Here is a 26,522-nt window from a genome sequence, read left to right as displayed (position 1 = left end):
ACCCTTGCCCACCTTCCTCAGGTCTGTTCAGATTGATTCCCACGGCAATCATGCAAACATCTAAAGAATCTCTAGACTGTGACCAAGAACGCATTCTTTTCTTCCCCCTGACCTCTGACTGGAGTCACTAGGAATATCACAAGTGATCTGCTGAAAATATTTAACAGAGATAATTGAAGCTTCCAATCTTCCTCTGGGAAACCTTCCATGACCCCTGAATTAGGTAGTCTTCCATGTGGTCCCATAGCAACCTGCCCTACACTGGCCATAAGCAATTGTCATTGTTAATCTACTGATCTGTACTCTCCTTTAGATCCCAGGCTCTATGAAGGCTACTTCTATTTCTGCTCTATCTCTAGCATCCAAGACGACGTCTGGCACACTGTACATGTTCAGTATAATCTTGCAAAGAAATTTTCAGGGCTACATACAAAAATACTAAGGACTTTTTTCTGCTTATGCACTAATTCAAAAACTATATATTAATAATCTTGGTTAGGTCCTAACAAAATTAAAAGATCAGCCTAGAAAGAAACTAATAATAATATAAAGAAGTTAGGAATTACTCAAATATATTTCTAGCTTTCAAGATTGGGAAAAAATAAATGTCTAAGTTTTTTTTTTAATATTTATTTATTTATGATAGTCACAGATAGAGAGAGAGAGAGAGAGGCAGAGACATAGGCAGAGGGAGAAGCAGGCTCCATGCACCGGGAGCCCGACGTGGGATTCGATCCCGGGTCTCCAGGATCCCGCCCTGGGCCAAAGGCAGGCGCTAAACCACTGCGCCACCCAGGGATCCCTAAATGTCTAAGTTTTAACTCAAGTTACACCAATTTGTTTTGTGCACTGGGCTCAAGGTGAATGACCAAATTTATGTGTCTATTTTAAACTTTGAAAGCTGTAACAGAAAACCATGCTTGTTGACAGAATGCTTTGAAATTTATTTAACCTACTTAGCGGTAAAACTTACCTCTCTTTTTAACTCTGATAGAATCTTTAAATCAATATGACACAGAAAGACTACTGGAGCACTGGGAGCATATTCTAAGTTTTAAGTATGATTTAGGACTAGGTTTTTACATATTTAAGACTTTGGGTTTTCATTTCGGTATATATGTTTGTGCTGGGGGAAGTGTTTTAAAGATTATTTGATTTTTAAGAATTGCCCTGGCTACACAGGTATGTTCACACTGTGAAAATCCAGTGGGCTATTTATTGCGTTCACTTTTCTATTTGAAGACTTCAATAAAAATAAATAAAGTTTTCTAAAAATCAACCAAAAATTAGTTTAGACAACCTCCAAAGCAATAAGAAAGTATGACATACTTTTGAGGTTACGATCACTTAAAATCAAGTGAAACTCAGGCTAATATTAAGGAAATAAACATTTAAAACAAGAGAAAATTAAACGTACTGTACACCCTAATTGGCTTTAAAGGATTTGTCAGTATTGATAAACTTCTAGTTTTTTCCATAATCAGGAAAAGAAGGAATCCTGCCTCCAATATTCAATTCAATAACCCAATGCCAGAGAAGATCTCTACCAAAAGAAATAAGTAGAAAATAATCCACAATAATTATTTACATATAATCTCTCTCAAAAGCCATTATGAAACAATTATTCTCAAAGTGTTTTTTATAAAAGCTACTAAAAGTTATATATTTCAACAAAATACATTTTGTTAATAGTTAAATTCTGGGGGGCACCTGGCTGGCTCAGTCGGTGGAGCATGTGATTTTTGATCTCGGAGTCGTGAGTTCGAGCCCCACGTTGAGTGCAGAGTTTACTTAAAAAACAAAACAAAACAACAACAACAACAAACAAAAAAAAGTTAAATTTTGGAAGCATGCCTCAGAATCTGAAAATAAGGGAATCCACTTATTAAAACACATTATGTTCTACTTTACAAAGATCCACTTCTAATACTCAAAACTGAAACAAACATAAGTTTTAACTATTCCATGTGTTAAAGACAGTCTCCCTAAGAGGAGTATGAGTCTTAGTAGCTGTGGGAAAATAAATAAATGGTCAATTAAGTTGCATACCTTGGCATCCCAGTCTTTATTAAGATAATATATACATGTCACACATCTTCCATCTCCGTTTGGATTATCAACATGACGTACATAACCCGTTCCATTGCCTGGATAACAAGCAACCATGGCCTGTAATAATAATGATGATAATTGTAAAAGTCTATACACATTATGAATAAAAAGGCAAGACAACTTATAAAAGAAATCTGATTTTTGGTTACTCTCACACTTAAATTCTTCTAAATAAGAATCATATTTTGTAGATAAGAAGAGGCAAATATATTCTATGTTGGCACTTATAAAGAATACAAGGGCAGGTTGGTAAATAATCCAAGGCCTGGTGATATCTGCTTCACAGAGAAGGGAAGAACCCACATGGAAGATTTGGAGGTCAGAAGGATTGTAGGACCCACTTTCAGGATCTTTATTCATACTGATCATCAAGATCAAGTGAATTTTGTTCTGAGGATAGAAGGAGACTTCTATCCTCCCTGAGCTTACTGCAGAACACCTACAGTATTGTCAATCAAATACCTGATCTGGCACTGTCTCTGAATTTAGAAGGCCAACTCCAAACATTACATTTAATGTCCATGATTTAAAAAAAAAAAAGAAAAGAAAAAAAAAGAAAAGAAAAAGAAAAGAAGGCTAAGTGACAAATTAGCATGTGACTAATTCTTCAAACCAGAAAGAAAGTCATTTTTTGCTCAGATTATAACAAGATATAGTTCAGAAGATTGCTGGGTATTAAGCATGAAGGTGGAAAAGACATCCAAAATAAAAAGCACCAAAAGAACTCACATGCTCTAGGACTGTAGTACATAATAATCAACTGAAATTAGAAAGAGTGATTTAAAAGGCAAAAAACCTCAGAATTATGAAGAAAACAAAAAAGATGGTCAAGGTTACCACTTATTCCTGAAATCTTTTATTTCTCCAATTTTTTCATGTATTGTAGTCAGCCGATCAGTATTAATGTCTAGCAAGCACTTTAAACTTTAATGCTCAGTAAAAAAAAGACATTTTCATAGACACCCTGGACCTACTGCTCTTTCAGAAGCAGAATTTTTGGTGAGTATTTATGTCTCTATTTTTCCTGATTCCAGATAGAATTAAATGCTTTCTCTTGGGACTTGAAGTTGTAATAACAGGCAGAACAGCATAGGTTTAGTGGATTTAATAATGCTCGACAAAAGATAAACCCAAACAACTTCCCTGTCACTAGCTGCTAAGGAAAGGCACATGTAACAGATCTGGAATAGGAAGTATAAGAAAGTACCAATTTAACAGTGTTAATAAGCCCATCTGTTAATAAAGACAATTATGGCAAATTACATGACACATTCTTACCCATGGAAAAGAATGAAAACAAAACCAAACAAAACGAAAAACCCAACCTGAACTCTTCCCTAAAGTAGTCTCATCTCAAAAAAGTTCACTCAGGCCTCTCCAGCTGTCTGGTGACTTGAACATCTCTTATGCAAAGAACAAAGGGGAAAACTTTTCTTTGTTCATCGACCCCACCCCACTCCACCACCCCACCCCATCCATCCTATAGCAAACACCTCCTGAGCACCAACTATGTGTCTGAAAGGCCTTGGTGGGGGGAAAAAGGGGCAGTAACTACAATGACGAATAAAACAGTCCCTTGCTTTCATTTGTTATGGAGCCTAATGTGGTGAAATAAATAACCAATAAAGAAACATGTATAATATACAGTTAGGTGGTTATTTTCTCATAAAATTGAAGAGGATGCCAAGAAGATGATTTCTAGAATAGTGATCAAGATGTGAGTAGAGACTTCAATGAAGGGAGTGGCAAGTTGTGCAAATATCTGTGGGGTCAGCATTCCTGGCTGAGGGAAAAATAAGAACAAAGGCAGAAGTGGCTGCACCCAGTGGAAAACCATCACAGGCCAGCTGGACTGGAATGTGCCAGGGCAAACCATGGCGGTTCAGCAAGCCATGGTGAAGGCTCTGGATACTATTCTAAAAGTGACAGGAAGCCAATGGAGATATATCTGATCAATGCTTTAAGGTCAGTTTCAATTCTGTATGAATAAAAACTAACAAGTATGTAACCTCAGTACCACCCACTACCTAGGATTTATTGGATGTTGTATATTTGCCACATACTCTTCTAAGTAATTTATGTATACTAACTCATCTGACACAACTGTATGAGGAAAATAGTATCATCATTCTCATCTTCATTTAACTATTAAGGAAACAAGGCCCCGGGGGCGTGTGGGTGGCTCAGTGGGTTAAGCATCTGCCTTTAGTTCAGGTCATGATCTCAGGGTCCTGGGATCAAGCCCCGTATTGGGCTCCCTGTTCAGTGGGGAGTCTGCTTCTCCCTCTGCCCCGCCCCTACTGCTCATGTTCTCTCTCAAATAACTAAATTAAATCTTTAAAAAAAGGGAAACTGAGGCTCAGAAAGGCTAATTAACGTTCTCAATGTCTGTGACAGTAGGGCCAGGTATAAATGCAGGCAATGTGGTTTCAGAATCTACGCAATTAGCTGCTATGTGAGACTGAACAGAAAGAAGGTGGCTAACTGGCTACTGCAGTTTCTAGGAGAGAAACAAAAGGAGGCCGCCCAGGGTGGCAAAGTAGGGTAATTCTGAAGGCAGAAAACCAAGTGATTTGCTAATGGACTGGAAGTGGAGAGTAAGAATAAGAATAGTAAAGGATGGCTTTTTCTCCCTATGTAATGGAGTAAATGGGGTTAACATTTTCCAAAAATGGGAATACAACATGAAGGAATAGTTTTAATAACATGCATTGTGGAAGAAAAAGAGTTTCTCGGCAATGGTCGTGATGAGCAGACACCGCAGAACAGAACAGAGTCACAGACATGAAGATTATGTCTCAGTATGGGATCTGTGCCAGTCTCTTCTGAGCCACCTTCCTTGGCGCACTGGGTTATGAGGAGGTACTCGGAGTTGGTGACTGGTGGAGGGCTGTGGTGAATTGAGAAGAGACCAAACAAAACAAGTAGATTCTGCCCCAACCGTCAACTAGTGGCAGCACTTCTCTGCAGGCTGGTACATAACTGAGAAGAAAGCAAGATGGAGTTAAGAGTCCCAGAACACAGGCAGATAAGCCCCTCCACCCGAACAATTAGAGGCTATAGGAGAAGGACAGAGCCTAAGCACACCCAGAAAAAAGCAGACTGTAACAGAAAATCTGAGACCCAGGGGCCACATCCTAGAGGTTCTGGGGAAAGAAAAACCCTGTAGGAAACCTGCAAAGGCTTGGAAGGGTCACGAGTTTATTCAAATAACTAAATGGCCTAATGACACAGTGACACTGCATTTAGGAACTGATGTTTGTACTGAGGGTCCTCTCCATTTGAACTATAGAAAACATAAAAAGGGATTTCTCTGGGTATGGGCTTTAAGGAGGGCACTTGTTATGAGGAGCACAGGGTGATGTATGGAAGTGCTGAATATCACTATATCTGAAACTAAGGTAACCCTGTATGTTAACTAATAAATTAAAATAAAAACTTTAAAGAAAAGTGTAGTCTCATGAAATCTGGCAGCTACTAAGTTTACAACCAGTATTCATATTTAGCTATGATCTGCATCATCAAAATTTAGAGTTCCTTAAATGTAACACAGCTTTTCCAGTTTTGAAATAATATTCTTGCTCTATTTCTTAATTGGTAATTATGTTTTCCTGATGCATTTTATATACATTTGTGTAAAGAAGACTCTGATGTTGCTGTTCCTGTTTTGTTTGCTTTTAGTATGCAACTAGCATACTATTATTCATACGTTTATTAAATTCACTTTATCTTCTAATAATTTCTTGGTAAAGCAACTACTAACCACTCATGCTTTACTCATGAAGTGCTGCTTGAGCACCTTATTAGTCTAGATGTCACTGGCAGCTTTAAAAATTATTTATGCATTAACAGGAATTTAAATAAAAACTTAAAAAAAGAGAATGGAAAAAAAGTATTCATGGCATTCCTACCATATCACAGTACAACAAAGGCTGCTATAGTAGCTATCTGAAAGGACTTAAGTGGAAAGAAAAAAGCAAGCACACACAAAACAAATAATGAACTGAGTAGCATAAATGATAAACAAAAAGGATTCTGAGAAAAGGAAGTATTCATGTAGGATAAAATAAAATAAGGGAACGAGGCTTTGAGCTACATATAAGACCTAAGCTTATCTTGGAAGGACAGATGTGATTTGAAAAAGTGAAGTTAAGAAAAACCAAGTGTCTGAAGTTTACAAATACAGCGAACATTTAAGTGACAGTACAGTAGCTTTTAAGAAGTTCATTTCTTTATTCTAGGATTTACATGGAAGATATTATAAAGTACACTGCTTTGGTCTGAATGTGGGGCCCCCAGATTCATATGTTGAGATTCTAATCCATAAAGATGATGGCAACAGGAAGGGCCTTTGGGAGGTGCTTAGGTAATGAGGGTGAAGCCTTCAGGAATAGGATTAGTGTCTTAGAAGAGAGGCCTGGAGGGATCCCAGTCTCTTCTAACCATGTGAAGACACAGTGGGAAGTCATTAGCCATGAATCAGAAAGAAGCCCCTCACTAGAAGGGGACTGGCATGGTTGCCTTGATCTTGGACTTTTCAGCCTCCAGGACTGTGAACAAATAAATTTCTGTGGTTTATAAACTACCCAATCTGTTTTTTTTTGTGTGTTTTAATAGAAGCCCAAATGGACTAAATTACATCTATAAAAGACAAAACTGTTGCAACAGATTTATGTTAGATGTACCAGTTCTAAGGATAAGGAAATGCATGATAAAAGTCTATCAAGCAAAATTAAAATGAGATATATTAGAGATTGAAGTGATACTCCCTGGCTGTCCTGTCCTTTCCCAAGAGAAGCAGGCCCAGACATGATTCTGTATTCCTATAAGGTTTGGGGTAGAGGACAGCCCAGAATCTAGGCATTTGCCTGGAAAAGAAACAATGCAATTGCTCCTTCATAATTCTGAGGTATGTTCCTAATCTGCCATCTCTTTGAGATGCCAGCTTTAAATATTTCAATTTCCCACTGGGAAAAGCATATTTAAACATAAGCAAAACAATAAAATAGTATTTTTTCCTTTTTGATATGAAAATATACATGATTGAGGATGTTCTTAAGATAAGAAACACCATAAATTTGTTTTTCACTCTGAGAATAAAAGGAAGGAAGAGGTTTGTGATACCTCTTTGGAATCTGAAGACATTTCTGGCATTGGAAGACATGTATTCAGTATGAAGTTGAACCAGGAAACTTTAAAAAAAAATTTTTCCTTTTGAACAGAATTATTTTAAAACATTGATTCAAAGCTAAGAGAACTAAAATTTTATGGGCTATCAAAGTACTATTTTCCTTGAATGAGGGGAAATGGTTTACTATCTGAAAATTTATCCTATTAAAATGTACTGCCTAGGGGCGCCTGGGTGGCTCAGTTAAGGGTCCGACTCTTAATCTCAGGCTCAGGTCTTGATCTCACAGTCCTGAGTTTGAGCTCTCACATTGTACTCCACGCTGGGCATGGAGCCTACTCAAAAAAAAAAAAAAAGTACAACCTAAGAATACATAGCATTGGCCCTTTTTGATGGTGACTGTGAACATTTAGTAAGAATTTACTGCAAGCCATGCACAGATTATTTCATTTAGACTTCACAACAAATTCAGCAGGTAGGTACAATTAATCTCTCCATTTTAGAGTTTAGAAAACTGAACTACGACGAGCATAAAAATCTTGCAAAGGTCACAGAGACTCTAAGTGGCAGACGTTGGATACAAACTGAAGTAGTCTGAAGAGAAAAAGTGCTCTGTCTGGACTCTTGTTCAATGTCTGGTTCCAGCAAGGTTTGTATTCAGATGACGGAGTTCAGATGAAATTGGGAACACAGGCTCCTATATGACTCCCCCAGCTGCTCTAATGCCATGGATGCATACATAATGCCCAATTCTTGAACATACAGATGTAGTACATATGGCGTTTTCCAACTCTATGGTACAGCTTTGACCATCCTAAAAGCACACCCACCCACCACCATATATCTGACTCAAATATGGGGAAAAATAGGTCATCAAAAGAGCTGAACTAAGAACATGTTGGTATTTACTGTAAGAATAACCTAATTTTAAACTGTAGTATTCAATTATGCCTGTTTAGGTAAATCTCATTTCAAAAAATATATATAATTAAAAACTTTATAAAAAGTCATGAGTTTTGTTCATTGCATTAATTAGCATGGGGTGGGTAATGGAGGAGGGCAATCTACATGCATTAAAAAATTTAAATCTCTTGACTTATTTGCTAATCTTTAATGTTGTAAATACACTCAGACTGTATGTTTTGGGAGGTACTTTTTTTCTAATCCACATTATGGCAAAAAATGAAACTCTCACTGAAAACCAGGCTTCAGCAATAGGAACAAGAACAGCTCCTCTTGGTTCAAGCCTCTAGTCCACACAGGGAGATAAAGACCCTCCGGAAGATCAGCACTGAGTGAGATGCATTAATTCCAAGTAGAAAGAGAAGAAAAGAAGGTCCTGAGAAAGTATCATGATAGATCATGGCAGAGTTTATGGAAGCAGCTATATCGGAACTAAGCTAAAAAGAAATATAAGTTGGAGAGAGTATTTCAAACAGAACAAATCATGTAAGGGAAGTTTTATTTATTTTTTTTAAAGATTTTATTTATTTATTCATGAGAGACGGAGAGAGAGACAGAGAGGCAGAGACACAGGCAGAGGGAGAAGCAGGCTCCATGCAGGGAGCCAGACGTGGAACTGGATCCTGGGTCTCCAGGATCACACCCCAGGCTGCAGGCGGCACTAAACCGCTGCGCCACGGGGGCTGCCCATGTAAGGGAATTTTTATTATTTTTTTTATTTTTATTTTTTTTAATTTATTTATTTTTGATAGTTACAGAGAGAGACAGAGAGAGAGAGAGAGAGAGAGAGAGAGAGAGGCAGAGACACAGGCAGAGGGAGAAGCAGGCTCCATGCACCAGGAGCCCGATGTGGGATTCGATCCCGGTTCTCCAGGATCACACCCTGGGCCAAAGGCAGGCGCCAAACCGCTGCGCCACCCAGGGATCCCTAAGGGAATTTTTAAACGCAAGAAAATACAGAACACATTTGGTGACGAGGAATATTCAAAATTGCTAAAGCACAGAGTTGACAAGGAGGAAGAAAACTGAAAAGGTGAGAGGGGTCAGACTGTGGACAAACCTGAGTGCCTTCTTACTCTACCATTAAACAAAAGCCAGCATTTTGGGGCGAGGGAGCAACACGATCAGCACTGTGCATCAGACACACAACAAGTAGAATGTAAGATGATCTGGGAACGGGGACAGAAAAAGACCAGTCAGAAGGCAACCACTGTAGACAAAGAAAGGAAGCAGTCTGATGTAGCGGAGGTGCTTTGGGAAGGGTGGGGAACAGGGAGCAGGGGCTGAGGGGAACAGGGAGAGGTCATGACCATGAGGAAAAGGAGAGGACTCGGTAAGTGCTTCACAGACAGAACGGAGGATGAGGCTGAACCAAAGATGGTTCACAGGAGTTTGTGTCCAGCCGAGGCTAGGCCATTAATGGAAGTGGGGAGCATGGGCTTGGGAGAGGCCAGTGTTTTTTGGAACACTGAGTGTGCCACGCTGGTGGGCCCTCCCGGTGGAGATGTTCAAAAGGCAATTGGAAATAAGAGTCTGGAACTCTAAAAAGAGGTCATGGCTGGAGATGCAGACTTATGAGCCACCCTCATATGGGAAAGCTGAAGCCATATGGCTGCCAGAGATTGTCAAGAAGAGAACAGGGGACAGAGTCTCATGGAATAAACTCATTCAGAATAAAAATTCATTTAACTTTGCTTTCCTGATCATAGCAAAAAACCACTGAATAACCAGGCAAAAGCTAACTGTAAATGATTTAGGACTCATTTTTTACTAATTATTTGTAGATGAATTGTAAATGATAAATACATACTACAAAACAGGACTTATAATAAGGGCATTTAGATTGTTTCCGTAAAATGTTTTAAGAAGCTTCTTGCCATTATAAACAAAACTGTGATTGAAAACAGTTCTGGAGGGACGCCTGGGTTGCTCAGTGGTTGGGCATCTGCCTTCGGCTCGGGGTGTGATCCCAGACACACCGCATCGGGCTCCTTGCTTGGAGCCTGCTTCTCCCTCTGCCTGGGTCTCTGCTTCTCTCTCTTTGTGTTTCTCATAAATAAATAAATAAAATCTTTAAAGAAAAAAAAAAACCCGAAACAGTTTTGGAGCCCTGTTACTGTAAATGTCCTTGATACCTTTCTAAAAATTAAATTCCTAGAAGTGAATTATAAGGCTTTAAAATTCTTTTATTGCCACAATGTTCTCCTGAATGGTTCTACTAGTTTAAACTCCCACCAGTCTGTAGGAGTACACATATCCTCCCACTCATTTGCCAATTCTGGCTACTGAATTTTATTCTTTTAAAAACTCAATTTGATAGGTAAAAACTTATATTAATATTTTAATTTTATCTCAACTTGTGAAAGCAAACATTTTTCATATTTTTATTGGCCATTTAATTCCTGTTAACTGCTTACTCATATCCTTTATTCACTTCATTCTTTCTCTGTCGATTTTTTAAGAGCTTTTTAAGCTACTAGCTTTCTGTCATGTGACATGACAACAATTTCAACACTTTTACTATGCTCCTACAGAATATTTTAATACAAAATAGTTATTATTTGTGCAGGAAGGCAGAGTATAACCATATTAATTATTAATATAAACTGAAGTTTTAAGAAGTCCAAGAGACTTTCTGACTATATTCATAGGAATGTGAAAAATGCAGAGAAAAAAAAGCAAAGATAATAAATAGCATTGTTCCAAATTACTCCCCAAGTGGCTCAGGAATGATGGACTGCTTAACACCACACACACACACTACTTTCCTTACTCGGCCCTCATTCTAGTCCAAGAAAAAGAACTTCCATATACATTTAAAAATCAACTTGCTTTTAAAGACAATGCTCCCAATAGGCAGTGTGATCTAGATTCATATAATGATGCCTTATGAACTCTCTGTTTCCCTTTTAGGAATTGTAAAGTTATACTTTATAAATTAGGAAGCCATCTGATGAAGCAGTTTCTATTTGAGCTGTCTAGCCCTGCTGTCAGAAAAGAGACCTATAATTTGCTAACCTTGGCTCCAATCTCACAAACTATGCACAACTCTTCCCCGGGCTCCTAAGCAGGGCTCTGTATTTATGCCACTCACCCACAACCGCCCCTCTCACCCCCACCAACCACAAAATTGAGGAGGAGGACAGAGCAACCTCTTTCCCGTGAGGAGGTTGGATCCCAGGCAAGACTCAGCTTGATCCCCACCCAGGGAGTGGCATGATTTTATTTGAGCCCATGCAAGATGTCACTGGTAAGACACATACTCAGACAGCTATGGTAAAGCTGTTATGTCATTAATATAACTCCCTGGCGGAGTACACAACTTAGTATTAAAAGAAAAAAATAAAAACAGAACAAAATACTCAGCTGTTTAACATTACAAACATCTGCTTCAGCATTTCCCTAGACCTACTGAGCAGGTACTGCATTCTGCATGGGACTACAGGGATGAAAAGTTCAACACCTGTTTCAACACCAGACTCTAGAGGAGAGGTGTGATTTTAAAATGTTATTTACATCATTTCAGCATAGAGTGTAATGCATATTTATTTAATGGACTGGAGGGCATGGATTAGAAGTTCCTGATATTCCTCCTGGAGCAGGGAGTTAACATTTGCAAAACCACTACTGGATATACCAATCACTGGTTCATGTTGAAGTTGCTAACAAAAAAATCTCACTCCAGGGGCGTCTGGGTGGCTCAGATGATTAAGCATTTGCTCAGATCATGATCCCGGGGTCCTGGGATTAAGCCCCACGTTGGGCTCCCTGCTCAGGGAGCCTGCTTCTCCTTCTCCCTCTGACCCTTCCCCCTGCTCATGCTCTCTCTCAAATGAATTTTAAAAATCTTTTTTAAAAACCCACCTCACTTCAGTAGGATAAGTCAAATTCTCATCTCTCCTCAAATCCAGAGGATATGGTAATTAGGATAATAGATATCAGAAATGACTACAGCAGTAGAAAAGAGTGGAGTTCAGGATACATGGTTTGGCTATAGTACCATAAAGGGGACCACTGCTCTTACATGAGCACATACATATGAATCTAATGAACTCTGTGGTGTATATTCTTTGGAATTGTACCCAGGGCTCAGGGTTCCTGCTGGTTCTGTGATTAGTTCCATATAAGGGAATTTTGTTGTCTGATCCCAAGTAGGTTAAACTGAATCCTACACCCAGATTAGCACTTCTACCTAGAATAAAACTTTCATAAAAGGTATCGGTCAGAGTTCCTAGAAGAATGGAGAGGAGGGACTTTATTTAGTTTAGAAAACAGTTTGTAAGACTATTTTTTGCACTTGCTGGCTAATAAATTTTTGTATGTGTGGCAGAGTTCAGTCTGAATTTTGCTTTCATAGTAATGTACCTTTTAAAAGTTATGTTTTAGGGGAGTAGATCTATGGTGTTCACTTATCTGTAGCTTGCAAACATGAGCAGTATCTCTCAAAAAGAACTTAATACCCACACAACTGAACTGGCTCAAGTTGCATCACAACAGGGAAAAGTCATGCGAAAACAACCAGGACAGTGTAATAAACACGACACAAGGTACCTAGATAGCAAAGATGATTAATGCTCTCATGGAATGGGGTATAGAAGATTCTGCAGACAAAGTGACATATGAGCACAATTTTGAAGGATAAAAATACCAGGTGTCCAGAGTAGGGAGAGAGTCCAAGTAGAGGGAACACCCTAAGAGGAATGCAAATGTGAGAAGTGTTGAAGGATGAAGTGCACAATGAAGAGCATCAGAAGATGTGGCAGGAAGGCTCCTACTGACTTTCAAAGGAGCTTTGTCTTACAAGCCAGTGTAGCCATGTGTGTTCAGTAAGAATCACTTGGTGGACTTCTGAAAGTATGATGCCCAATGCCTCCACTTAAAATAATGATTTAGTAGGTATAGAATGAGACCTGGGATCTTGGAATTTTAAACAAGCACTCCAAAGGGTCAAACTTCGAATAATGATAGCAAAATAATCCAATTTCAGTCTGAGTACGGGGGGGGAGATGTGGGAGATCAGGGGTTCAGTTCTAAACATGTTTAGTTAGGGTATGCGTAAGGTACAGTTACAGGAAGACAATCCCTGCTCTAAAAGAACTTATATTCCAGTGGAACAGAAAGGAAAACTAATCATTTTAACACAACCAACAACTAAAATGATGCCTGTCAAAGGGGCACCTGTGTGGCTCAGTTGGTTAAGTTTCTAATCTTTGGCTCAGGTCATGATCTCAGAGTTCTGGGATCAAGCCCTGTGTCAGGGTCCCTGCTCAGCAGAGAGTCTGCTTCTCCCTCTCCTTCCCTATCCAGCTTGTGTTCTCTGCTCTCTCTCAAACAAATAAATCTTAAAAAAATAAATGACCAGGTCAGGCACTGAATATTATTACACTGCAGGGGCAGTTGGGGTCAGAGAAAGCTTCTTGAAAAATGGGTCTTGAAAGAAGACTGTGAATTAGCCAGGCAAAAGAGAGAGAGGAGAATGTTCCAGGAAAAGAAAAAAGTCACAAAGACAACAGACAGCACGGTGTGTGTGCATGTGCATGTCCTGCATGTAAATTGCAAGCAAGGGGGAGCCCAAAGCACCAGGCCAGTGGTGTGACAGATGAGGCAGGATGTATCCAAGGCCACGCCCTGGAAGGTTAGTGTGCTCCTTGATAGTTAACTTGCACTTCATCTTACAGGTTAACAGGGAGCCACTGAAGAGTTCTCAGCAGGGAAGTGATATTATCAACTCTAGGTTTTCATTTACTTGAGCAGGTGACTTGCGAGGCACATTTCTGAAGCACAGCTATGAAGTAATGAGTCTGCTTTTCTTACTGGAGCTGGTAAACCACAGCTATTTCCTTTTGTGGGTTATTCTCTACAGGAATGCTTGTGTTTTGTTCTTGATTTGATATTCTTGATGCAGAATTAATGCAATAACAAAAAGCTGTTTTTTAAAAAATTTCCCCAAATGAATGCAACTCATATGAAGTACTTAAAAGTGTCAAGATAGCCCCAGGCTTACTGCTTGGACAGATATTCAATAATTGCTAAAATGCTCTTTTTGGTTTAAGACTTAAATGCATAGACTCAGGACTCCTTAGCTGAAAAGACTGGTCATAAAAACATACAAATCAGACTCTTAAGAAATCAGTAACTCCAATAATGAGCCGACTTTTTCAATAATAATAGCAATAGCACAACCCCCTTTGTAGGTAGAAAAGCAAACTCTTCTAGAAAGCATTTGTGGTGTGAATGACAGAGATTCAAGTCACATGCAGCCTTTGCAAATTTATTTTACAGAGCTTCCATATGATGCATCTCATATTCATCTCATTCCTGCAACGACTCCATGAGTTCTGTGGGAAAGTCGAGGTCTCCATTTTACTAATAAATCTATCTGGGCCTTGTTGGCAGTGCTGAAGCGCTTCTTCTGCCAGCCATATTTTTGCACAGGAGTGTAATCACTGCAAGGACCAGATCTGGTCCCAGAAAATAATGATGGCCCCGTTTCAAATAACACTAACCTCTACTCTGCTTTTATCACTTTGAAGGAGTTTAATGTTCTTTGCTTTCTGCATCATTCTTAGAAAAGTTGCTGGATTACTTATAAATAACCATACCCAGACACCCTTGTAATATTTCTCTTCTGGGTTTCTTCCATCAATTTTGGACTCCTATGAGGCAGATCTTATTAATCTGTGCTAAATACAAGTGCTCAAATCTCTGTTGAGTAAATCAATTAATGATGAAGGGTAGAGAGAAAGGGGAGAATAACTTCAACAACTTTAATACGATTTATTGATTATTTTTTCTTCTGGCATCAGCTGTGCCAAGTGGCTTTCTCAGCAGTGCCCAGGGTGAGCACCTGAAGACCACTGTGAGAAGACATCATCTATACTTTAAAACCGAATACAAGTTGAGTTTTATCATCTTATGCTAAAAGTTGACAGAGGTATTTACCAGGTTATGAGTAATAAATCAGAAGTTCAACAACCATCCATTTGCACAGGAAACAACCATCCGTTTGCACAGGATGACACACATATATTATATACACTATGTATATGTGTGTGTGTGCATGCACGTGTACATAAAGAAGGATAGTTATTAAATTATGCCAAAAGACCGATTTTCATTCAGTACCATATAGCTTTATTCTGGGTGTAGGCACAGCTTATTTTTAAGAATGTTCAAGTAGGAGAATGCTTGGCTGGCTCAGTGAGAGAAACACAGGACTCTTGATCTTGGGGTCATAAGTTCGAGCCGCATGTGGGGTATAGAGATTACTCAAATTAATTTTTAAAAAACACCAAAAATCTTAAAAAAAAAAAAAAAAAAAAAAAAAAAGGATGTTCAAGTAGGGGTGGCCTGGCTGGCTGGCTTAGTCCATAGAGCATTCTACTCTTAATCTCAGGATTGTGAGTTCAAGCCCCACGTTGTGTGTAGTGGCTACTTGAAAAAAAGAATATTCAAATGTACCTAGTGAGTGGTTTAGGAAAAGAATTCAAATAGAATATGAGATTTCCATAACAACCATTAAGAAGTGAAGTTCTCTAAGCCTTTATATCTAGTAATTTTCAGGTATATTGACAATAACTAGCAACCTCCAGTATTTCTCTCAAACCCTTGTTCCCAGCCTTGTTCTGATGCCACCAGAACAATCATCTATGCTACCCTGCTTTTTAGAGCCACCTGCTTCTTTGATCCATAGTTTTCTGCTGGCCCAGGCTCAGTCTTTATGTCACAATGTTTACTGAATCCTACTGATGACTGATTTCTACCCTGCTCCTCTGATCAACATTATATGTCAGTCTACTGTACCTGAAGTTCTATAGACTACGATCCAATATTATGTCCAAATGTGCTGTTGATACAAGAGGAAGTTTTGTTTTGGTTCTGGGTGGGGCCCAGTGACTCTAACCAAAGGGACCATAAGATAAAAACTGAGGACCCGTGCTCTAAGGATAGGAATTTGAAGAGAATGTTGCAAGAAGTCTTAAGGTGAAGTATTAAACGTGAGGCTCCGGGGCAGCCCAGGTGGCTCAGCGGTTTAGCGCCGCCTTCGGCCCAGGGCCTGATCCTGGAGACCCGAGACTGAGTCCCATGTCAGGCTCCCTGCATGGAGCCTGCTTCTCCCTCTGCCTGTGCCTCTGCCTTTCTCTCTCCCTCTCCCTGCCATCCCTGTGTCTCTCATGAATAAATAAATAAAATCTTTAAAAAAAAAGTGAGGCTTCCCTTTTGCATAAAATTTGAGACAATTTTTAATAAATTAATTATGAAGAACCAACTTGGTTGATAAAATGGTGAGATGTGAGTTGAGTAAACTAATAGTTTGCTTCTCTTTGAATCTGCATCTAGGCCTCTGTCAACCTGGGAGGAGAGTCTATTGTCTTTAGTCTCTAACCAATTAATCTACATTTTTATCAATGATTTTGAATGAAAAAAAAAAAAAAAGGGATTTCTCAGTATAACTTTTCTGAATAGGGAAAGTTTAGATAAGTGCACTTTACAGGAAAACCACCACCAATGGCTGAGGTATTACTATGTGTCAGTCACTGCATGAGGAACTTTATATTAGTTCTTTCATTTAATTCTCAGAATCCCTGTGAGATAAGTATTATGCTCATCATGTGGAGTAAACTATACAAAGGGATAAGACGATTTGGCAGAACAGATATCCTAAAAACAAAACAAAAAATCCAGGAGTTCTGGTTGACCATAAATTTAAACTAGCCACTATGTTGCTAAAAAGCTATGGCTACCTTAAATAGTTCTACTAGATTCTATACTACTTAGGCCCTATTCATTTCTGGGGATACATTAGAGTATTTTTTTTTAAATGGCTAAAATCGTGAGGGCAGTGTCCAGTAAGGAACAGTGGCAGGATGTGAATAGGTTTAGCCTGGAGAAGACACATTCCCGGTGGACTGTAATCTCCGGAATACAGGGACTGAGTCAGATAAAAATAGCACCACATTTTACGTAGTGCTTTCCAGTTTGCAAAATGGCTTTTACCTTACACACAAAATAAAGGAAGCACACTGAGATTAAGAAGACTGGGACCTGAAGCCAGAGTGCCTGTACTCAAACTCCAATTTTGCCCCTTCCTGCCTGGGGTCACTCTGGACAAATTATTTAACTTTTCTGTGCCTGACTTTGTCTGTAAAGTGAAAATAACAACTGTATACCTGCATGGTAAATGAACTAGTACATAAAAAAGTGTTTAACAACACTGCCTGGTGCAAAGGCAGTGTTAATGTTGGACAGCTATGGGGTGCTGGATAAATCCCAAGCCTCCAGAGCTATGACCTCATTCTAAAAATTAGGATTATCACTATCTACTCATAAGACTAGGAGTTAAACAAGACAACAAAGGAAAGTGTTCTATAAATCTTAATTCTTTTTTTGTTTCATAAACACCTTCATCAGAATGCCTGGGTGGCTCAGTGGTTGAGTGTCTGTCTGCCTTTGGCTCTGCGCATGATCCTGGGTCTGGGGATCGAGTCCCACATCAGGCTCCCAGGGAGGAGCCTGCCTCTCCCTCTCTATGTCTCTCTCTCTCTCTCTCTCTCATAAATAAATAAATAAATAAATAAATAAATAAATAAATACACACCTTCATCATAATCTCTAAGAGAGCCTATTATGCTCCAGGCACTATGCTAAGTATAATTATCTCGTTTAATCCTCACCAACTATATAAAATGCCTACTTCTATGATCTTCACTTTTCAGACAAGGAAACAGGCCTAGAATGGTTAATTTATATGAGGCTGCAGAGCTAAGCTGTCAGCGAGATTGAGAACTCAGGTGTGCTAGACTCTGTAGCCCAGCTTAGAGCCTCCATATGTATATAGGCTTTTCACTTACACATCTCAGCAGCTAACAACATGCCTACTAGTAAAATGCCTCATATGTATAAGATGTTTGATAAATGTTTCCTTAATTAAATTAATGAATGTTAGCAGTCTTCAATTTGGTGCAACTGTTGTAAGGAAACAGGATATGTAGAAAAGCCTCCATTCCTGCTCCATGTGCCAGTACGTGGGGGGGTTGATCTTGGATCACATCATCTGAGCCCAGGTTTCTTTACTTCTAAGATAAGGAACCTGGACTATACAATCTTCCAATCTGGTTCAAAGACTACATGGTTCCATCTGGCAACACTTCTGATATAGCAAAGATTTAAAATAAAAATTCTAGAATTTCAAAACTGGAAGAGACCACAAAGGTCTGGCCCAAACCCTTTAGACAGGGGAATCCCAAAAGACAAAAATCTGGGTTTCCGAATCAATTTCCAAATCTACATTGCTTCTTCTGTAATGACACAGAGTAGACATTTTAAACTAGATTAAAAGAAATATATAAATGGTATCACAAAGTCCAAAAATAATGGGTACCAAAGTCAAATGGTATTTAGTAACTTTTATATTCTAAAATCTCTTTATTAGTCACTATAAAATATCAATGTTTATTGCTTAAAATAGCATTAAAGATTAAGATATTAAAACACTAAGATATTTATTATCTTTTAATTTTGTTAATACCCAATTCTAATAAATAACAAGGGTAGCCTCAGAATAAATTATTTGGTAATAAAAGACTTGCAGTAGCACAAATTAACTTAAAAAAAAGTTGTTTTTTTTTTTTTTTTTTTGAGAAAGAGTGCGAGTTGGGGGTAGGGTGGCCAGGAGGGGCACGGGGAAAGGAAGAGAATCTCAAGCCGACTTCCTGCTGAGCATGGAGCTCGAGGCAGGGATCAATCCCACACCCTTGAGATGATGAACTGAGCCTAAATCAAGAGTTGGATGCTTAAATGACTGAGCCATCTAGGCATCCTAGCTTCTTTACTTTTTTTCTTAAGATTTTTTTATTTTTTTTATTTATGATAGTCACACACAGAGAGAGAGAGAGGCCCAGACACAGGCAGAGGGAGAAGCAGGCTACATGCAGGGAGCCCAATGTGGGACTCGATCCTGCATCTCCAGGATCAGGCCCTGGGCTGAAGGCAGTGCTAAACCGCTGAGCTACCCGGGCTGCCCAGCTTCTTTATTTTTAAAAGCATTTATAGAAATACTGGGTAAGATTTTGAAACTATTGTTACAAAGGCTAAACAAATAACAGAAAAATTTTCATAATCTCGAGACACACTAAACTACAAAAATTCAACTACAATTTTATATTTTCAAGGATATATAAAGTCTTAAAAAAACGAGTACTGGGGCTAAATATAAAAAAACACTAGGACATGAAACTATAAAACACAAAACATTTTAAGAGAAAAAAATAAGAGTTTAATTTTAAAAAAGCAATCTCCACTATAACACTTAAGGTAAATGTTATTTAAGACATATTATAAATTATTTATTAAGCATATTATATAGAACAAATGGCCTAGATCTGTCTGATTCACTATGCTCTCACTCACCATAAATCCATTAATTTTAATGCACAAGATGTGAAAATACAGTGAGAAAACTACAAAGAAAATGTTACAGTGGTATGGACAGGGTAACCGACATATAGTATAATGGTCAAGTATAGTAAGGTCTAGAATTGGCAAGTCTGGATTCAAATCTCAGCTCTACTACTTACTATCTCTATGTGGGCATAACAACAATGTACACCCCCAAAGGGACATTATAAGGATTAAAAATAGAATGCAGGGGATCCCTGGGTGGCTCAGCGGTTTAGCGCTTGCCTTCAGCCCAGGATGTTATCCTGGAGACCCAGGATCGAGTTCCGCATCAGGTTCCCTGTATGGAGCCTGCTTCTCCCTCTGCCTGGGTCTCTGCCTCTCTCTCTCTCTCTGTCTCTCATGAATAAATAAAATCTTAAAAAAAATAGAATGCATATTGCACCTGGTATCCAGTAAACACCCAATAAATGTGCGCTATTAGCATCACTGCCAGTTATGCTTCTCAAATGCTGACACAGGAGGATGTCATCCCTGCCCATGTGCTAACATCTACTTTTGTCTTCCCGGTACCCATTCCTCCTCATCCTTGGGCAAAATGGACTTGTGGTCCTCAATCCTATTTGGGTGAGCTTCACTCTCTACCCTCTGGTGTGAGCATGTCAAGCCTGATCAGAAACCAGTTCAGAAATGGGCACATGACCCAAACCAATTGGAACCAGTGGGACTCAACTCCAGGATTTTATTTGGAGCTTTCTTCTTATGTACATCCTAGGATATAAAGCTAAAACTACTGGGGCCAACTTGCTATCACATGAAGAAAGCTTGCAAGAGAATAATGAACAGGAAAGAAGAGCTGAGAAAGCAAGTTTTGATGGTATTATTTGTGCCCTTGGTTTCAACTGTGACAGAAGGTTGATCACTAGGATTTATAGTTATGGGGACCAATAAATATCTTTTTTGGTCTGCTCAAGTCCCTTTAAGGGATTTTTCATTTTGTTTTTGACATTTGCATCTGAGATCTAACACATCTGGTATCAGTCACCTCCCAGAAGCTGGTGGCCAAGGATGCAGTAAAGCTGACATAAAGGGCATGGGTTTGAAATCAGCAACATCTGGTTTCTAATCCTGATTCTACCACTCATTAAACACTTGAACCATGGGCAATCTGTTTAAGCCTACCTCCTCATCTGTGAAGTGGTTTGATACCTGCCTCAAAGAGTTCGTAAGAGAGGCACCTGGCTGGCTCAGTAAAAAGAGCATACGACCTTTTTTTTTTTTTTTTAAAGATTTTATTTCTTTATTCATGAGAAACACAGAGAGGAGAGAGAGAGAGGCAGAGACACAGGGAGAGGGAGAAGTAGGCTCCATGCAGGGAGCCTGACATGGGACTTGATCCTGGAACTCCAGAATCACGCCCTGGGCTGAAGGCGGGGCTAAACCGCTGAGCCACCTGGGCTGCCCGAACATACGACTTTGATTTCTAAGTTGTGGGTCCAAGCCCCGTGTTGGATGTAGAGATTACTTAAAAATAAATAAATAGGGATGCCTAAGGTGGCTCAGGTGGTTGAGTGGCTCTTGGTTTCAGCTCAGGTCATGACCTCAGGATCCTAGGATCAAGCCTGGTGTGGGGCTCTACGCTCAGTGAGGACTATGCTTGAAAATTCTCTCCCTCTTCCTCTGTCCCTCTCCCTGCTCTCTCTGAAATAAATGAATAAATCTTTAAAAATAAATTAAAAAAAAAAAAAACCTGGGTTGATGAGAGGATAAATGTGACAATGCCTATAAACTGGTTGGCCTCCACCTAAAAAGGAGTAACACTCAATTAGTAGAAGCTATTACTATATTATTGATCTCAAATTGATCTTCATATCTGATGTAAATCCAATGTCTGTATTTCCAGAGGTTTAGCCATCTTCACCTACATAGTCTTCATCCTTAAATTTAACATTGCCAAATCTCATATTAACTTATCTTCTCCACACACACCCCCATCACTCCCTCTGCCCCTCCAAAAAAAAAAAAAAAAACCCTCATTAAGGATCAATTCTTCACCAATTAATAAGATGTGTTCCAAGTGGTCTCTAATTTCTAATTCTAGGATCCTAGGAATCATTCTAGACTGACCCTTCTTGCCTGTTAGCCAATCCATCACTGAGTCCCACTAAATCTTTGTAGCCTGACAGCAAAGAATGTTCCTCTTCCTGGTGGATAAGAACAAGGGCAGGACCCCTCCAACTCCAGGATGTGCGACCTTCTCACTGGCTTTTCAAGGAGACCTTCGATCCTCTTATCCTGCCTTCTCATCTTTTTCCTTGTGGCTTCATCTCTTTCCAAATCCAGGATGGATTTCTTGCCAGCTCTCTTTATTTTTTCCCTAACCTCACTCTGCAAACTAGCAAATGTAAATGAATCCAATCTTTGTAACTTTTACACCCAAGCTACCTACCAAGCACTACTGTAGGCTGTCTCAGCCCCGACTTTTTAATTCACTAGGTGGAGAGGTTTCCCATTTATCTGAGGTAATTAAGGCAATGAGGTAGAAACTTCTCAGCTTCTTACTCCCATGTTTCTCAATGCATCCTGATGTAAAAGCCCCACCACCTCATTTCCCTTAATCAGAAAGCTGATGTGTACACAGGGCTAATCCTGCCTCCTACAGTGCTTCTGCAATGTTAACACGCATACACATCACCCGGGGACCATATTAAAAATCCATATTCTGATTCAGAAGGTCTGAAGCTGGGGCCTGAAAATTCTGCATTTCTCACAAAACAATACTGCTTATTTGAAGCAACATTTAGAAAAATAGGATCTAGACTCTATCTTGTTTCATCTCCTCAGTGACCTTTTACTCCAAGTCAACAATTTTATCCCTATGTCTTCACATACGCTTCTCTATCAGCTGCTCCTTCCCCCAGCATTGAACAAACCTGTCTCTTCTACTTTAAAATAATCCCTCCTTTGCTCCTCCTCTATTAGCCACCATCCAATGTTTTTAACTGCTTGGCTCCACAGTTTCTATGAAGAACACTTTATGTCAGTGGTTCTCAAACTGTCTTTGTTCACAGAGTAATTAATATCTCAGCAATTTTTTCATGGAACTTCTAAGCTAAAAGAAATACCTATTAGTTCTCTTTATTAAGCAGAATGGGCCAAACCACTTGGCTGGTATAAAAGTCCTAACAATTTTGCACCTTGGGGGCCCTGTGTAACTTTTCCAACCTTGGAATCAAGTTGGACACAACAGCCTCATTTCCTGTTTCACTGTTATTTTTAGGCAGTACTTACTTTTTTAAATCAGAATTAGCACTGAAACCTAGCTTCCAAAGGTATGACATCAAGGAAAGGAATACAGTGATTTAATAACTGTACCATCTGAGAGATGTTGCCGTATTTCCTTTGAAATTTAAAAATATTCCACAGCATCCCTGTGAGTCTGCTGCAGTGCCCTGCGGAGCCTCAATGCACAATTAGGGAACTGTGGGTGTAGGCAGTCCTCAGAATCGCAGCATTCCCACTGCTTAAGAGGTGGCTGGAAATGCAGAACCTGGAGACTTACTCCAGACTCAATGACTCAGACTACTTTCACAAAATCTCCAAATGACTAAGACAGCACTAAAGTTTGAGAAGGCTGGTTTAGAGTCCCTGCCTGCCATCTTACTTTTACCATTCTGACTTAACTCACTGCTTTCCAAGGACGTGCCTCAGGACTCCAATGAAACTGCCATGGGCAAAGTCCTCCCCCTTTTCAATGAAAGCAAAACATATCTTTCAGTTCCAATCCTAATGAAACCTCTCTGCTGTGTTTGATACTACTGATCTTCTTCTTGTACCTCTATTCTTCCTTGATTTCTAAAACAGTCTTCTAGTTTTCTTCTTTTTCTTCTAATACTGCCAAATTCCCTTCCACCCCTTTCTCCACCAATGAAGTTTGTTCCCCCTAAGGCTTCTGTAATTAGCATTACTCCTTGCTCTGTAAACCTCTTCCCTCAGGGGACTGCATTCAATCCTGTCTGTGGTTTTAGTCACTATCTATAGACCAACCACCACAGTCCAGAGGGCTCTCTGGAGTCTTAGACATCTAAACCAATTTCTACTTCTATGCAGAACACAGGCATAGTAAGCTCAGCTATGCCAAAACCCCTTACTTGCCGGTCTTCCTTGGCCTTCAGGTAGCTCGGCTTCATATACCCTTTCCTTTACCAAATGGTATCCTTGTTCAACCACTTCTCCATGTACCTTCCCCTCCACAATCAGTTAAACCAAACATCCTTGCTTGGTCTCGAATCTGTCTGAATCTCTCCATCCTCATTACCCCTCTCTTAAAAGAGGTCTTTATCTTTTGCTTGGAGTCCTGTAACAGCCTCCTAACTCACCTCCCTGCCTCCAGGATGGCCACGTCCTGCTCCAAACCCTTCTCTGCGCCCCACCCAAGTAAGTTTTCTAAAATTAAAATCTGGTGTCACTGCCTTCCTCTAAATCTTTCAATGGCTCCAATGCCTAGCAACACTTTTCAAACTTTTCCAACTGCTTTAGAAAAGTTTGTAAATACAGATCTAAGAAGCTCACCACAAACAAGAAACTTCTTGCAAGGCTCAGTTTCATCTTAAATAGTCATTTCAACTTTACTTCTAGTCTGTAAGTAGCTATCTATGTTATTAAAATAATCTTTTAAATTACTTATCAGTTAAAACTACTTAACTTTTTCCAAATGATAACTGAGTAAAACTGACACTCAAGGAAGATACACCTGTTATCTGTGGTTTCAAATATCCTTTGGCACAATGCCACTAGGCCAGGGGTTGGCAAACTACAGTCTCAAGCCAAATCTGGCCCCTCACCTATTTTTTTAAAAATTTTTATTTATTTATGATAGGCACACAGTGAGAGAGAGAGAGAGGCAGAGACACAGGTAGAGGGAGAAGCAGGCTCCATGCACCGGGAGTCCGACGTGGGATTCGATCCCGGATCTCCAGGATTGCACCCTGGGCCAAAGGCAGGCGCCAAACCGCTGTGCCACCCAGGGATCCCTCACCTATTTTTATAAATAAAATTCACTTGGTATAGCCAAAGTTCAGTCATTTATGCATCATCTATAGCTCTTTTCAATTATGACAGCAGAGCTGAGAGGTGCAACAAGTATGACAACAGAACTGAGAGGTGCAACAAAGACCAAGTAGCCCACAAAGCCAAAAATACTATCTGGCCCTTTGGGAAAGTCTACAGACCCCTGCATTTGACCTTGAGTACTGTTAAGGCTGGAACTGTGCTTTACTTATCTTTATATCCGAGCACAGGTCTAGAGAAAGTACTAAAAAATATTTAACTTAAGGAATTAGAATACAGCCAGGAAGACTTCTAAGGCCCCATAAGGGATGTGCCCATAAAGTTGCAGCAGAATGCCTCCAAGCCCTAAGGAAGACATATAGGGCCAGAGATGGTCCTTCATCCCCCAGTGAACTCTGAAAGGCTGAGATGAAGTAGGGAAAATAGTATCCTACTCTACAGAGGTCAAAACACATTCTGAAGTAACTGACAGGCCCATCAGACCTAAAGCCACCTCCCCGAAGAACTTCTGTATAGCACCATATCACTCACACATGCGTCTGGTGGCATCTAAGAGTTAGGAGCTATATTATTCAGAGTAGCTGCTATAAAAACTAGTCTTTCTGGAGTCTGTGCAATTGCATCACATTTTTCTTCTCCAAATAGTGGGAAACAAAACACTTAAAACCAAAATATTTTATTGAAGGGTAAGAAAGATTGAAGGCCACTAAGAAGATTGCCCTACTTTGCAATCAATATTAAAAAAAGAGAATCATTTGAAGAAATATGTAGAGTGTCGGGAGGAAGGGAGAGAGAGAGGGAGGGAAGAGAAGAACATTAAGGAAGATACAGAGTGCTTATTACTCTAGGATCTTAACCAGCAAAAGAACCATGAGATGCCCTAATTAAAGCATGGCATATCCTAGGGACAGGAGGTAGTTCCACTTGCTAAAATAAAGAATTTTATTAAGAGAAAAATAAAGTGAAGCACCTGGGTGGCTCAGTGGTTGAGCACCTGCCTTAAGCTCAGGTTGTGATCCCGGGGTCCTGGGATTGAGTCCCACATCAGGCTCCCCATGGGAAGCCTGCTTCTTCCTCTGTCTTTGCCTCTCTCTCTCTATCTCCCTTGAAATAAATAAGTTAAGAGAGAGAGAGAAATGAAGTGAAACTTAGGCCACATAATAGCAGGTCTTACATTCTCTGCTAAGGAATTTGGGCTCCATTTTTCAAGCTACTGAATGCCCGAAGTCTTGTAAGCAAGCACAGATAACAATCTGAGCTGTCATTTAGGACAGGAGTCAGCAAACTCTGGCCTGTGGGCCAAATCTAACCCATCACCTGATTTCTAAAATAAAGTATTACTGAAATAAAGCCACATTCATTCATTTACATATTGTCTAAGGCTGCTTTCTCATTACAATAGCAGAGCTGAGTAGGCTTTAGGAACACAAAGCCTAAAATAACTATTTATTTAGCCTTTTGGGGAAAATCTGCTGATCTCTCACTTTGGGAATATGACTCTGGTAAGGGAAAATGAATGTAAAAAATAGATTAGAAGGACAAGGGATAATGGAAGTGGGGAGATGACATTTGTGGCTACCAGGAAAAAACACAAACAAGGTAATGAAGATCTAAATACAGTAGTGTGAATTGTAGGCCAAACCCAGGTTGAGCCTCCATGTCAGTGAGAACGGAAACTACACTGAGAGGAACCAGAGACACACTGAACAGGAGCACGAATCAACTCAAGGTTTAGTAGCACCACGGCTGGGAGGATGTCAAGAACATGAACTTTAAATTTTTTTTTTTTAATTTTTATTTATTTATGACAGTCACAGAGAGAGAGAGAGAGGGGCAGAGACACAGGCAGAGG

At 39.5% G+C, this 26,522-nt stretch overlaps 1 protein-coding gene and 1 non-coding gene across 4 annotated transcripts in view; both read right to left on the bottom strand.

The window, feature by feature from the left end:
• The window catches only part of EGLN1 (egl-9 family hypoxia inducible factor 1), a 57,666-nt gene that overhangs the window by 7,337 nt on the left and 23,807 nt on the right, over window positions 1–26,522 (bottom strand). For all 3 annotated transcript variants that reach the window (XM_035714928.2, XM_049108930.1, XM_025448481.3), the window contains exon 2: window positions 2,050–2,169. In XM_035714928.2, coding sequence (XP_035570821.1) covers window positions 2,050–2,169 — 120 coding nt within the window. The remainder of the gene's footprint in view (window positions 1–2,049; window positions 2,170–26,522) is intronic.
• LOC112660932 (small nucleolar RNA SNORD35) lies at window positions 14,997–15,082 on the bottom strand. Its single transcript, XR_003137321.1, has one exon. It is a non-coding gene; the product is annotated as a small nucleolar RNA SNORD35 (small nucleolar RNA).

Source organism: Canis lupus, chromosome 4, assembly GCF_003254725.2.
Source record: "Canis lupus dingo isolate Sandy chromosome 4, ASM325472v2, whole genome shotgun sequence".
Lineage (NCBI taxonomy): Eukaryota > Metazoa > Chordata > Mammalia > Carnivora > Canidae > Canis > Canis lupus.
Note: the sequence above shows the minus strand (reverse complement) of the source record. Positions and strands in the feature narration are given on the sequence as shown.